Source organism: Cricetulus griseus (assembly GCF_003668045.3).
Source record: "Cricetulus griseus strain 17A/GY chromosome 1 unlocalized genomic scaffold, alternate assembly CriGri-PICRH-1.0 chr1_0, whole genome shotgun sequence".
NCBI classification, from domain to species: Eukaryota; Metazoa; Chordata; class Mammalia; order Rodentia; family Cricetidae; genus Cricetulus; species Cricetulus griseus.
The window spans coordinates 247,557,007-247,571,094 of record NW_023276806.1 but is presented as its reverse complement, the minus strand read 5'-3'; the positions used below and the strand labels follow the sequence as shown (position 1 = coordinate 247,571,094).

Genomic DNA, 14,088 nt, shown 5'->3' with positions numbered 1-14,088 from the left:
CCTATTGTCCTATTTTCTTTTCTCTCCCTCTCTCCCTCCATCACTCTCTTCCCTCCCTCTCTCTTTCTTTCAAGACAGGTCTTAATGTGTAGGCTAGGCTGGCCTGGAATGCAGAGACCCCTCCCAGGTACCAGGCATGTCACCATGCCCAGCTGTTTTGCTTTTGCGGCAGGGTCTCTAGGCAGTCCAGGTGACCTTTGTGTGTGTGTGTGTTGCCATGCCTCTGCTTTGCATGGTATTGTGTTTTTTTTTGTTTTTTTGTTTTGTTTTTGTGGTTTCTCCGTAGGTTTGGAGACTGTCCTGGAACTGTCTTTGAAGACCAAGCTGGCCTCGAACTTGAGTAGATCTGCCTGCCTTTGCCCCTCAAGAGCTGGGACTAAAAGTGTGCACCACCATGCTTGGCTCTGCACAAGAAGCCATGCTCTCATTTCAGGTTTAAAACAAAAATGGAGGCCAGGCCTGAGGCATAAGCTTGGAACTCCTGGTCTGAAAGTCATTCCTGGCTCTAGGTTCGAAGACAGCCTGGGCTGCATAACCTCCTGTGTAAAGGGAACGGGAGAAGGACAGGGTGGAACAGGCTGTGGCGGCTCACATCTATAATCTAGTATTTGTGAGGCTGAGGCAGGAGGATTGCCACACATTTGAGGAATGCTTGGATTACAGAGAAAGACTTGGTCTCAAAATACCCCAAACTGGTAGGTTCTTCTGTTACCATGTGCCCACTGCTTACTTTACAGTGACTGAATTTCTTTCTCAAAAACACAAACAGGGAAAAAAAAATTAACTGGAAACTCAACAGGGCCACCTCACAAAGATAATGGTTCATTGGGACGGGGATGTAGGCAGACAGCTGAGAAGATGCTGCCCCTGGCTTCATATAAAGAACATGATGAGGGGCTGGTGGGAGGGCTCACTGGGTAAAAGCACTTTCCACCAAGCTGACAACCTGAGCTCAGTCTGGGACTCCTGTGGTAGAAGGAGAGAACCTACTCTAGCAAGTTGTCCTCTGACCTCCACACACACACCATGGAACATACATGCATGTATGTGCACACACACACATAATATAAGTAAAATAATGAAATAAAAGTTCTTGCTTTCTGAAGGCTTTCATGGGCACAGCATAAGCAAGCCAGTGAAATGATGACAAATTATTAACAGTGGCTGCTGTGCACTATAGGGGAAAATGACTGTCCACCAAAAAGCTATCTTGGGTTGTTAACTCAGACTCTGACTGGGATCTTGTGTAGGAAAACTCTTGTGACCAACTGAAGGAATACAGGATGAGAAAGGAATTAACCAAGTCAACACAAATCCAGTGGTAAATAACCTTACAAGACAAAACAAAAGGGCCTGGGAGCTTGGCTCAGGGGTGGAGCCCCAGCCTGGAATTCCCTAGGCTGGGAATGTGGCTTAGGGGTGGAAGCCTTGCCTAGTTTGTATGCAGCCCGGGGCACTGTAACCAACCAAAAGCAATTTAAGAGCAGCCATTGGGTTGGAGGCAGGATCAGTTACTGTGAACAAGGCAAGGGTGTCCCAAGATCCAGGCCAGGAGGAGGCTCTCTGGGGCCTCAGGACAGAGCACAACCCCACTGATCTGATTTTGGACTTCCTGTGAGATCAACTCTTGCTGGTTATAGCCCCTGGATTCTGCCCTTCACTTGGCAGCAGGGGCCTCTGCGTGCCTAGCCCCTCCGCATGCCTGTTTTGTGTTTTTCTGTTACTTGCTATGGTTAGGGTGGAAGTGTTCTTGCCCTGCAAACTCTTCTGTGAAAGAACATTCTCGAGCAGTCTGGCAAGGCTGTCTGGGTACAACACTTTCATATAGTTGTCAAGGTCTAGGGGCCAGCACTATCCCAGAGATGGAGGAGAGGCAGGAGGAACTTTAAATTTTTGTGTTTTGGTTTTTGAGATAGTATTCACAATCCAGGAGTTTCAAACTTCAAACAGTGGCCATTCGCATGCCTCAGCCTCCTCAGGGCTGGGAACACAGCTGTGTCCAACTAAGTCTAGTCAGAATTTGGTTTTGACTTCATTGGGGGAAAAAATGGTGGGCTCAGCATGGTGATGGCGTACACCTTTAATCTCAGCACTCAGGAGGCAGAGGCAGGTGGATCTCTGTGAGTTCGAGACCAGTCTGGTCTACAGAGTGAGTTCCAGAACAGCCAGGGCCACATAAACCCTGTCTTTAGAAAAATCCATAAACAAACCAATAAATAACCGGAGGTGATTGGGGAGACGGCTTGATGGTAAAAGCTTGCTGTGCAAGCTTGAGGACCCTCGTGTGGATCAGTCACACCCAGGTAAAGCTGAGCTCAGGAGCACACACAGGTAATCCCACTGCTGGGGGAGGGTAGATCCCTGGAGTTTGCTAGCCAGCCAGCCTAGATGAATCAATGACCTCCAGGTTCAGTGAGAGATCCTGCTTAAAAAATTAAGACGCAGAGTGTGGTGCCTGAACAAGAATGAAGCTCTACAGGCTCATATATTTGAGTGCTTAGTCACCAGGGAATGGAACTGTTCAGGAAGGATTAGGAGGGTGACCTTATTGGAGGTGTGTCAGTGGGGTTGGGGTCAGGCCCAGCCAGGTCCAATGTCTCTTTGCTGCTGACTGTGGATCTGTTTTTTTGTTTGTTTGTTTGTTTGTTTGTTTTTCAAGACAGGGTTTCTCTGTATTGCTTTGGAACCTGTCTTGGCACTCACTCTGTAGACCAAGCTGGACTCCGAACTCATGGAGATCCACCTGCCTCTGCCTCCCCAGTGCTGGGACTAAAGGCGTGCGCCACCACCACCTGGCTGACTGTGGATCTGGATGTAGCTCTTAGCTACTGCTCTAGCACCATTCTTGCTGTCATGGAGATCACAGACTAACCCTTTGAAATCATAAGCCAAATTAAATGTTTTCTTTTATAAGAGTTGCCTTGGTCATATTGTTTCCTCACAGCAAAAGAACATCGACTTAGACAGAGAGTAGTAGAGAAAGACACTGGTATCAGCCTGTCATCCATCTGTGGAATCAGGGCAGATGACCTGGCCTGGCTGTGGCTTCTTGAGACATCACCACAACCATGTGGTCCTTGAGGTGGTCCTAAGCTGGGCTAAGTGGGAAAGGTCAGTGGATAGGTGTTCAGTAAAGCTGTTTGGAATTGTGGCTCATCAATGCAACCAGCTTAGGGGAACTGTGGTAGGGTGAGCTCTGGACATCTCTAGTGGATAGGTACCTCAATCACTTACTTAGAGTCACCCTGGGAGCCTGGAGACAGGCCTGCATCAGGACCAGCAGATACATCTCCCGACTTCTTCTTGTGGATGGCTGGCTTCTTGGTGCTTGGATCCCCATCCATTTCAGATGAAGTCTTAAAGGGACAGACAGGTACAGGGAAAGGGCTGAGTGACAGAGCCACAGTCAGGGCCAAGCCTCCCCACCAACTCCACTATGAGTTTTCTATCTTTAAAGATTTTATTTCATATTTTGATTTTTGAGACAGGGTTTCTCTGTGTGGCCCTAGCTGTTCTGGAACTCACTCCATAGACCAGGTTGACCTCAAACTCAGAGATCTGCCTGCCTCCGCCTCCCAAGTGCTGGGATTAAAGGTGTGTGCCACTACTGCCTGGCAAGGTTTTTAAATTTTTGATTACGTGTGTATGTATGTATAGGCATGGACACATGTGTAGGTGCTCACAGAGGTCAGAGGTAGATCCCCAGAGATCGAGTTACCCCAGTGGCTACAAAGCTAACCCAGGGCCTGGGAGCACAAGTGTTCTTAACCACTGAGCAATCCCACCAGTCCCTTGTCTTACCTTTAGAGGAAGGCAGTCAGGCTGTTACATAACATGCCTCCTGCCCCGCCTCTCAAGTGTCAAGATGACAGGCATGTACTATCAAGCTTGATCAGCAGTGGGTGTGGGTACCAATGTACGTGTGTCATATATATGTGTGTCTATATGTCTGCCTGCTGCAGCTTTACTTGTACCTTGACTGGGGACAGCCTGGAGATGTCACTGGTGGAGGAGGAGATGCGCCTCTCCCTGTGAAACCACAGACCACAGTGTTACTGACAGGTACCATGCACAGTGTTCCAGTGCAATGGCTCTCACTTAGGTGGGGTTGCCCTCGCCCATCACAGCAAAAATTCACAGAGCAGACAGAAAGGAGAGCTATCTGCCATTCCTTCCATCTATCTCTGCTCCATCTATTGTCCTACCCACCCACCTATCCATCAATCACCCATCTATCCATCACCTAGGAACCTACCATCTCCCAATCAATCAGTTTTTCCATTTAGCCATCTTTCCAACACCTACCTACACACTAGTCACAGATAGAAACCCTCTTTCTATCTGATTCTTCATCTGTTACCTACTCACCAGTTAAGCCCATCTACCCATCTGCCCTCCACCCACCTACCACTGACCCCAGGCTACTGGCACATGATGGCATTCAACATCCTGATACAGGGTGTCCCCACAGTCAGCTCCTGGCCTGCCTCCAACTCCACACTCCTTTTTTTCAGCCCAGCATACAGCCCAGGGGCTATAGATGGGGTCTCCGAGATATCAGCTCACATACATGCAGGCAGAGGTGAAAATTTGTGAGCCCCAGTCAAGGGGAAACTGAAACCCAGTGATCAGGGAGGGAAGAGGACCCACAGGGTCTGGCTTCTACAGTCAGCCTTGTTACAGGCTGCCTGGCAGGTGCACTGTTTTTGCAGCCAGTACTGGGGATGGCCAGGGCCTAATGCATGTTTAGTGAGCTCCTCATCAAACCAAATGCTGACGTGCTCCTGCCCCTTGCTTTCCAGTCCACAGGGCACTTCCCTGCCTGGCAAGCATGGTCAACCCGGTACCCTCAGCCCTACATAGTGGGTAGGCTTACTCTATGGGAGGCAGGGCCAACCCGGCAGCCCGGTGCTTCTCACTCAGGTCCAGGGATTGGCTCAGCATGGCACCAGTACCACCAGCGGCCATCAGCTTCTTGCCTCGCCAGATCTCCACTGCTGTGGCCAGCCGCTCTGTGTCCGGGTGTTGGTACCGTTGGATCTGGGTGGAGCCACTGGGACTCTCGAGCTTGTCCTGAGCCTTAGGGCTATCCCCACCGTTATCCTTATCCTTGGGGGATTCAGGGGTGCTGCTGGGGACCCCTGGGGTGACCCTACTATCTAGGGCCAGGCTTGTGGGCCGATGCATGGGACTGGGGCTCCCGGGTGGGGCTCCCACAACCTGCGCCTGCTCTGTAGGAGAATGGGCTGTGGCCTCAGTCCATGCTCCAGAGGGCAGTCCATCTTCCCTATGTTCCCCTGTGTCCTCAGGAAAGCTCTCCCCTGTTTCCAGGCTGGCCCTTCTGGAAGGTTCTCTGGGGACACTGCTCTCCTCCCTGCAGGACTGGATGTGTTTGTTCTGCAGCTCGACATGCTCCAACCCTCGCTGTCTCCGTGACTCTCGCTTTTCCCGGCTGCTGGGGACTTTCTCTTGGCTTTCTGCTGGCACTGTTTTTTGGGCTGGGACCCCCTTTTCCAGGCTGGGTGCCTCCTTCTTAGGTGAGGATGTGCCAGCTGGGGGCCTGTGACTTATCCAGGTTTCAGCCTCCACACCCAGACTCTCGATGTCCCCAGTCTGCTCCACAGGCTGCTCAGACAGCTGCTCCCCTGTGGCCACAGGTCCCGGCCCACCCTCTGATGTCTCTGCTGCAGCTTCTCTTGCTTGCTCCTCTGCCTTCTGCTTCTCTGACATCATCTGGCTGAAGCTGGTGGGAAGGAAAGCGTGACACTATGAAGTGAATACTGTGTGACTTCCGAAGCTCAGAGGGCTCAAGTCCACTGGGTAGCAGTGGGCTCCCAACCAGCAGGGCCAGATGCTAGGGCTGGAAGCACCAAAGGGAGAAGTATTTTGAGCCCCTCCACCAACCTGAGTCACCTGTACTGGGTGGCAGGTAGAGGAAGCAGTCTTCTCCCTCTTGTGCTTACAATGGCCTATTTGTAGCCAGGCCCTACCTACCTCCCTGAACCCTGCTTGAGGTCCCCAGTTCTACTGGATAGGTGCTGGTGATCTTGAGCAGTTCTTCAGGGAATGAATGACCTCTGGGTTTTCAGATTTCTCCAGGCTGGGAATCCCTATTCTACTCACCTCCTGCGCTGCAGGTGGCCACGACAGAGACTCTGTAGGCGGATGATACTATGTCTCTGTCGGTGGTAGGCCTGACGCTGCAGGTAGCCTCTCCAGGCAGCCTGCAGGTACACAGCAGCCTGTGTCCTCTCCAGTGTACGGCGCACTCGGTGTGACCGCCAACAGGCCTGGATGGTCAGGGCAGCATGCTTCATCTGCAGGAAGTGTCTGCGTTCCAGCACCATACGGAACCAGCTCTGCAGCAACAGGATCCTGTGCAGGACCTCACTATGCAGCCTCTCCTGCAGGGCCTGCCGCTCTGTCTCCTTCAGGAAGACCTATGGGCAGGGGCAGAGGTAGGGACTTGTGGCCTGCAGAGCCTGAGCAGGCGGGGCCATGCAGCTAGCTACCCAAGTCAGGAGTGATAGCGGTGGCTTCAGTGACCTAACATTATGCTGCTTTCATCAAACAGGTTCTTGTGTAGACCAGGCTGGTCACAAACTCACCATACATGTAGCCAAGGCTGGCCTTGCACCCCTGATCTTCCTATTTAGGTGTACTCACCAGCACATATAGGGGTTGGTTTTTGTTTTTTTTGTTTTTGTTTTTTCAAGACAGGGTTTCTCTGGGTAGCATTGGCTGTCCTGGAACTGGCTCTGGAGACCAGGCTGGCCTCAAACTCACAGAGATCCTCCTGCCTCTGCCTCCTGAGTGCTGGGATTAAAGGTGTGCACCACCACTGCCTGGCTGGGTTTGTCTAATGTATGGTAGTAGAATTCACACAGCACAGCATTCACCACTGTATGTGCACAGGCCAGAGGCCAACACCAGGTGACTTCCATACCTTATGCTTTGAGACAGGGTCTCTCACTGAAACTGAAGGCCACTGATTTGGCTCCTGTCTCCACCCCACCATTACTGGGATTACAGGCATGAGCCACCCTACCCAGTGCACACTAATTGAGCCATCTATCTCCCAGCCCTTTCTTTTTGTTGCTTTGAGACAAGGCCTTGCTATTTAACCCAGGTTAGCTAGGAGGTCACAATTTTCTCAACCATCCAAATGTTGGGATGGCGAGCATGTGCCATTTCTGACTTTTCATGTCAATAGGATCACACAGGAAACAGCCTCTGTGAGTGAGTGAGTGTGTGTGTGTGTGTGTGTGTGTGTGTGTGTGTGTGTGTGTGTGTGTGTGTTTCGAGACAGGGTTTCTCTGTGCAACAGCCTTGGCTGTCCTGGAACTTGCTTTGTAGACCAGGCTGGCCTCAAACTCAACAGAGATCCAACTGCATCTGACTCCCAAGTGCTATGATTAAAGGCGTGAACCACCACTGCCCAGCTAGCAAACAGCCTTTTGTGTATGGCATCTATCACTCAACTTGCTTCCTAGGTCATGCAATATTATGCCAGGGTTTTGTTCCTTTTTGTGAACAGGACACTTTCTGCTTACCCAGTCTGATGGGCATTTGGGCTGTGTCCATTTTTTGAGGGTCATGACTAATCTAAACATGGTGAGCAAATGTTTCTGGGAACATCTGGTTTCAGTTCTCTTAGGCACACACCCAAGAGTAGAAGTGCTGGGTCCCCAGATGACTCAGTCTGGAACTGGAACTGTCAGGGACCTGCCTGCAACTGTGCAACCTAATGGCAGCCACCAACACGGTGTTTGGAAGGGGAGACACGAGATGCTGGCCCATGGTCTGGATGTGCCTCATTCTTGTTAGGTCAATGTGGTGGCCCTGAGCTAAAGGACCTTCAGAAGATGTGTCCCAGTGGAAGATCTCGTCTCCACTGGTGCCTGTGGAAGAGATTAAATGTGAATCTCATGGGACTTGCTGGCTCTCTATAGACTGAGTGGGTTTGGAAGAGCTGGCCTGGATCCTGGCCTAGCCCGTGTCCTGTGTTGTCATGTGATCCTTCCCACGACGTGTCCCCATTTTCTGATGTTAAATGGAGCCAGGGAGGAAGTGGCTTCAGACAACTCTGTGCTAAGCACCCAGGCTTGGGTACTCCATCCTCGTGTGACAAACAGCTTCAGTGAAGGACCCGAACCCTTCAGAGAAGTGTGGCGTACTGAGGCATGTGTGAGGTTCTGTGTGGTGGAATGGATGTGGAGAGGCAGCACGAGTGGGACAGCACTCACCTTCGTCTTCCCAATCTGGTAGTTTCGGCCATCCACCTGCAGCTTCCCCAGCAGAGTAGCAATGGCCTCCCTGCAGGGCTGGACGTCCCTGGGCAGCAACACCTGGAACTGCTCTGTGAAGTCCTGGCACGAGGTAGGGAAGGACAGTGTAAGCCCCTTGGCAGTTGCAGTTCCTTCATGAGCAGGGCCAGGTTCCCTCTCTTACGTGTGTTGCTAAGGGACCTGGGACCATATGATGCAGGCACAGCTGGAATGGAACTCAGGCCCCACACATGCTCAGTCAATCCCACTCCCAAACTTACTTTCTGAAGCGCAAACTTGTTTTCTTTTTGTTGAGGACTTATCTTCAATTGTGTCAGTGCGTGCGTGCGTGTGTGTATACTGTTCATGGAGGACAGGAGAGGGTGTCAGATTTCCTGGAGCTGATGTCACAGGAGGCTATGAGCCACCGTATGTGGGTGTTTGGACCCCAACTCAGGTTCCCTGCAAGCCCAACCTGTGCCCCTCACTGTTGAGTTATCTCTTTGGCTCTCAAAGTTGGTTTTTCTGAGGTTGTTATTCACCAGAAGTTGTACATGAGTGACTGCAGCAGACTTGGTATAACAGTGGGGGAACAAAGTGTCTGAATATGTGGCTACTGTTGATGGAGCTGTTTGGGAAGGATTAGGATGCATGGCTTTATTGGAGGAGGTGTGTCATGGGGGTGGGCTCTGAGGCTCCCTCAGTGTGCTCTGCCATTCCTGATGCCACACATATTCACTCTACCACCACAGACTAATAACCCTCTGGCCCTAAGCCCAGTTCAACACTCTCTTTTATATGCTGGCTTGGTTATGGTATCATAGCAACAGAAAAGTGACTATGACAGAGCTCAAGCTGGTCTCACACTAATGGAGACACAGAGCAGAATATTCTACTAGCGCTTATTTCCGTGTTCATATATGCATCATGTTTTTGCACATATGTGTATGGATGCATGAGGATGTCATCCTCCTAGGCTTTCCCCCATATTCTGTGAGGCAGGGTCACTCAGTCAAACCCAGAGCTCACAGGTCCGGCTAGTTGCAATAGCTTACTCTGGGATCCCATCTTGGCTTTCTGAGGGTGGACTTACAGGTGGGTCAGTGTTTTAGGAGGGTCCAGGGGCTCTGTGCTTCAGCACTTTCCCACTGAGGCATCTCTCAGTCACTAACGGTACATTTTAGCGGTGGAAGTGGCACTGCCCTGGCACACTGCAGGGATGACTATGGCTAAAACCCAGAGCCCGACACACAATCACCTTCTATATCCTAGGCTAGCCTGGAACTCATTCATAGCAATCCTCCTGCCTGCCTTTTTTTGAAAGCTGAGGTGAAAAATATGAGCTGTCATGTCCATGTACTTTAAGTAAATGGAGCCAGAGGAAGGGTCCAGCCTGTTCCTGGGCACTGGGCACTCACAACAGTGTTACAATCGCTGTTACTGGGGCTGGTGAGGAGGTAAGGCTCACTAGGTAAAAAGCTGTAGCCAAGGCTGACAACCTAAATTCAAGATCCAGAACCCACATGGTGGGGAGAGAGCCAACACCTCCAAGTCGTTTGACCCTCACAAATGTTCTGTGACATATGTATGTGTGCATACACATATACAAAATAAGTATGAACAAAGAAACCCAAGACACATCAAAACACCAGGCTAGAAGATGCTCAGTCAAGGCACCTACTTGCAACTTCCAGGACAGGTGTCAGCTCATGGGTCTTTCCATGTCTATTGTGGAGACCTCCCCCCCAGGGGAGAGGAAGCAGGTGTGGGTGGCTCACCTGGAAGGTGTACTTGGCCCTGTATCTATTGAGGAGACCTCCCCCGCAGGGGAGAGGGAGCAGGTGTGGGTGGCTCACCTGGAAGGTGTACTTGGCGCTGTAGCCAGAGCGCCGGATGCGCACAGTCTCCAGCATACCCGTGTAGCGCAGCTGTTGCAGCACCAGCTCGTCATCAAAGCAGAGTTCTTTCTGCAAAGGTATGAAGCACTCAGGGGCTCTGCAGGACACAATGTGCACTGCCCCATCCCATGCCCCAGCTCAGAAGCTGGTCACCCCTCAAGGCTAAAGCTTTGTCTGCCCCAACCTTTCTTGTTTTCTTTTTGAGGCAGGGTCTCATGTAGCCCAGGCTACCCTAAAAACTTTATGTAGCCAAGGAGGATCTTCATCTTTGGATTCTCCAGCCTCCATGTCCACAGTGCGAGGATGGCAGGTATATACCCCAACTGGCTTACATGGTGCTGTTATGGATCCTGAAGCTTCTTGCTGGACAAGTGCTCTACCCATTGAGTGCCAGCCCCAGTTCCTGCCTGTGGCTATTTTAGCCCTCCCCTTGGGGACCAAGGACTGCCCCCCCCCCCATACTCTGGGGACTCCATTCACCTTCTCGGCATTGGAGCGAATGCAGCGGATGAAGAAGGGCTCGGCTTTGCCCAGTGCCTCCAACAGCTTGTTAAGAGATGTCTGCAGGAAGAGGAGATGATGCAGATGGAGCTGCTGACCAGGTGTAGGGCTCAGCAGGAGAGGACAGGACACCACTGCTGCATGGAGGGGCACATCTGGGCTGCTGTGGATATATGCAGGGACCCAACCAAAGGCTCTGCTTGCTGCCCCAGTTGTGGGGATCCCAATGGCTGACCAAAGACTCTTTTGGGGTCACCCAGCTGCCATCTTTGCAGAGGTGGAGCAGATGAGTCAAGACCTCAGCGTGTCAGCCTTGGAGGGGAGCATGGAGGTGGCTGCTGTCTCCCTTTCCTTTCCCCTTCTGTTTCCACAGGGCTCGGGCTGACCTTAGTCCTCACACAAGCCAGGCAAGTGCTTACATGGAAGCTACATCCTCAGCCTTACAGATCTGTGGTGAGGTCCTGGGCTCCATCCCATATCACAATGAAAGACGACTTAGTACAGGGCTGGAGAGATGGCTCAGCGGTTAAGAGCACTGACTGCTCTTCCAGAGGTCCTGAGTTTAATTCCCAGCAACCACATGGTGGCTCACAACCATCCATTATGAGATCTGGTGCCCTCTTCTGGTGTGCAGATAGATATACATAGAAGCAGAATGTTGTATACATAATAAATAAATAAAATCTTAAAAACAAAACAACAAAAAAACAACTTAGCACACACCTGGGGAAACTCAGGTGGGAACACTTGGGACTATCTGAGGCAAACTTGAAGGACGAGACCATGTCCCAACAAACAAAGTAATGGGGGGGATTACGACCTCAGAACATACTCAATGGCCATGGTGACTGACTTGCTAACTAATGATTTCCTTTTAATCTCAGTGGTTTTCAAACAGGGGTGATTTTGTACCTAGGGCATGTAAGTAAGGCCAAACACCCATAAGCACATTACGAGGCAAGGGAGAGTGGCTGCCCCACCTGGAACTGTGCACTGATGCTGGGTGGTTTCTTCTTCTTATGCAGGTGCAGCAGCGACTTGGTGGTGCGGTCGTGCAGTGTCATGCCAATGATAAGCCTCAGGGACTTGGAATCCAGGAGGTTCTAGGACAGACACACAGGGTCGGGCCTGCTTGCCATGGCCTACCTGAGTCACTGCATCACTGAGTGAGCACACCCTCTCCCTCCACGTCCTCATCATCAGGACAGGGGCCAGCACTCAAGTCCACCCTGTCTAGGCCAGGGCCTTCGTGAACTCAAGGCCATCACACCTCACATGCCTGGTGACAGACAGGAGGACCACGCTTCCCCCGGCTGTGGGTTAGGCTAGGGGCCTACCTAGACAGAGGTCTGTGAATATCAGAAGCCATACAGCTCCCAGGACATACAGATTCCTTGCCTGTGACTGAATGCACTGGTTCAGCCATCAATATGAAACCAAGATGCTTTCTAATCTGTGGCGATTTTTTTTTCCTCTAAAAAGGCTCATGTAGCCCAGGCTACCCTTGAACTCCTTATCACTGTCTCCACCTCCCAAGTGCTGTGAGGACTGGCATATATCACTACACCCGGACTTTACTTTTCATTTATGGAGACAGAATGTTGCTCTGTAGGCTCATCTGCAACTCACAATTCCCCTGCCTCATACCTCCCTAGAGGAATGACAGGCATGCATCACTATACACAGCCAATCTTATATTAAAAACAAAAGAAAACAAAACCCAGACTTTTGCAGGCGTGGGTCCCCTCATCGCCTGTGTGGGTCCTGGGATGGAGTGCAAGTGCTCAGACTTGCCATCTTGTCAGCTAGCCTCATGTAGCAGTTTAGCACACACAACTACTAGTGGTGCTGTGTCACAGTATTTGCAGGCTACAGCCTAGGGTGGAAAAGGAGCACACTCCATATTGAGATGGCACCATCCTCACTGTATGCATGTCAATGTATCAGAATGGTCAAGAGCAACCCAGAATCCCAGCAGCTTCTGGTCTGCACAATTTTGGACAAGAACTACTAACCATATTAAAAAACAAAAACAACAAAACCCTGCACTGCCTGTTTGCTCTTGATGACCCTAGCCCACAGTGGCTTGGTCTCCAGGGTGTGCCTTATACCCGCCATGGACTTTCATCTTGCCCTTATTCAGCACAGCACAATGACATGCACTGTGTCAGGCCTCTAAGTCCCTCAGAGAAGGTTCAACACCTGTGGCAGGATAAGCCTGGGCTCTGTAGACAAGAGAGTTTCCTGCACACCACCAGGAATGTTCCACTGTAATAACTAAGGGAGACCAAGAGTCTGCAGGGTACTCTGGCTTGGCCTGCCCTGCAGAGGGGGGTCTCACGGGTAGCATCCAACTCATGCTGGTAAGGGTTAACCCAGTGGCTTGTGGGAAGTACCAGCTCTGGGGCAGGGAGGACCCTTCAGGGGTCCAGTTGGATCACTAAAAGGGCAGATTTGCGATGAGTGGAGCCTGGCTCTTTCCTGAGTGACTACTACCAGAGAATGATCTCAATGATCCCATTGCAGGTCCATCTCTGATGAAAGCCCAAGACAACTGCAAGCAAGGACACCATGGGGAAAGCAATCTGATTTCTGTGCTGGGAACCCAGGGGCTGATAAAGGCTAAGCAGGGGTTACACCCCAGCCCCTCATTAAGGGATTCGAGACAAGGGCTCCACCTAAGTCATACCCCCCAGCCCCTCATAGGGGGATTCTAGGCAGGGGCTCTCTCCTGAGCTGCACTCCCAGCGTGATACAGCTTTATTTTAGAGGGAGAGTTGCCTGGAGGGGTGAGAAGAAGGAATGAAAGAGGCCCCAGAAGCTCAGTGTTTCTCTCCCACCTCCCTGTCTCAGAGCAATCTGAAAAAGGTGGTCTCAAGTCCAATGTGATGGTGCCGTCTGCCCGTGCGGGTTTACCTTTGGAATGATCTGCTTTTGTTTGATACCTTTACTCTTCCTGTCAAAATATTAAAAACGGTATGAACATGAGGGACACAGATCTGGGGGTGTGTTAGTTCAGCAAGCCACGCCTTGAGGGTTAGATCCAGAGAGAGATAGACAGAGGACAAGTGCAGCAAGGTTGTCACCGACTCCCCAGACACCCGCAGGCTTGTGCCTTCCACATTGCAGATCTGTCACATCCGAGTGTGCAGAGCATGCTGGAGATTCCAGGGTCTATGTGCAGCATTCATAAAGTGAACCAGCAGCCTTGCACACAGCACTGAAGGCCTGATGTCCTGATGCACACTAACTGTCTGACCCTACTCTGCTGTATCAACTCCCCACTGGTGGGGCAGAATTGCCCTATTAAGAACAATGGCCTGGATGGCTCCTTACTTGATCTTCTCAAGGGCATCTATTATTAATCTGCTATGCAGAGTATGGAACCCAGGGCCCTTCATACTGAGATGCTCCTCCTCTGA

General features: G+C 51.1%; 1 protein-coding gene across 24 annotated transcripts in view; it reads right to left on the bottom strand.

The window, feature by feature from the left end:
- The window catches only part of Myo9b (myosin IXB), an 87,809-nt gene that overhangs the window by 9,341 nt on the left and 64,380 nt on the right, over positions 1-14,088 (bottom strand). For all 24 annotated transcript variants that reach the window (XM_027394837.2, XM_027394828.2, XM_027394834.2 and 21 more), the window contains 9 exons: positions 13,583-13,622; positions 11,647-11,769; positions 10,646-10,726; positions 10,124-10,234; positions 8,247-8,369; positions 6,124-6,440; positions 4,877-5,743; positions 3,975-4,029; positions 3,235-3,356 (listed from right to left, as the gene is read on the bottom strand). In XM_027394837.2, coding sequence (XP_027250638.1) covers positions 3,235-3,356; positions 3,975-4,029; positions 4,877-5,743; positions 6,124-6,440; positions 8,247-8,369; positions 10,124-10,234; positions 10,646-10,726; positions 11,647-11,769; positions 13,583-13,622 — 1,839 coding nt within the window. The remainder of the gene's footprint in view (positions 1-3,234; positions 3,357-3,974; positions 4,030-4,876; positions 5,744-6,123; positions 6,441-8,246; positions 8,370-10,123; positions 10,235-10,645; positions 10,727-11,646; positions 11,770-13,582; positions 13,623-14,088) is intronic.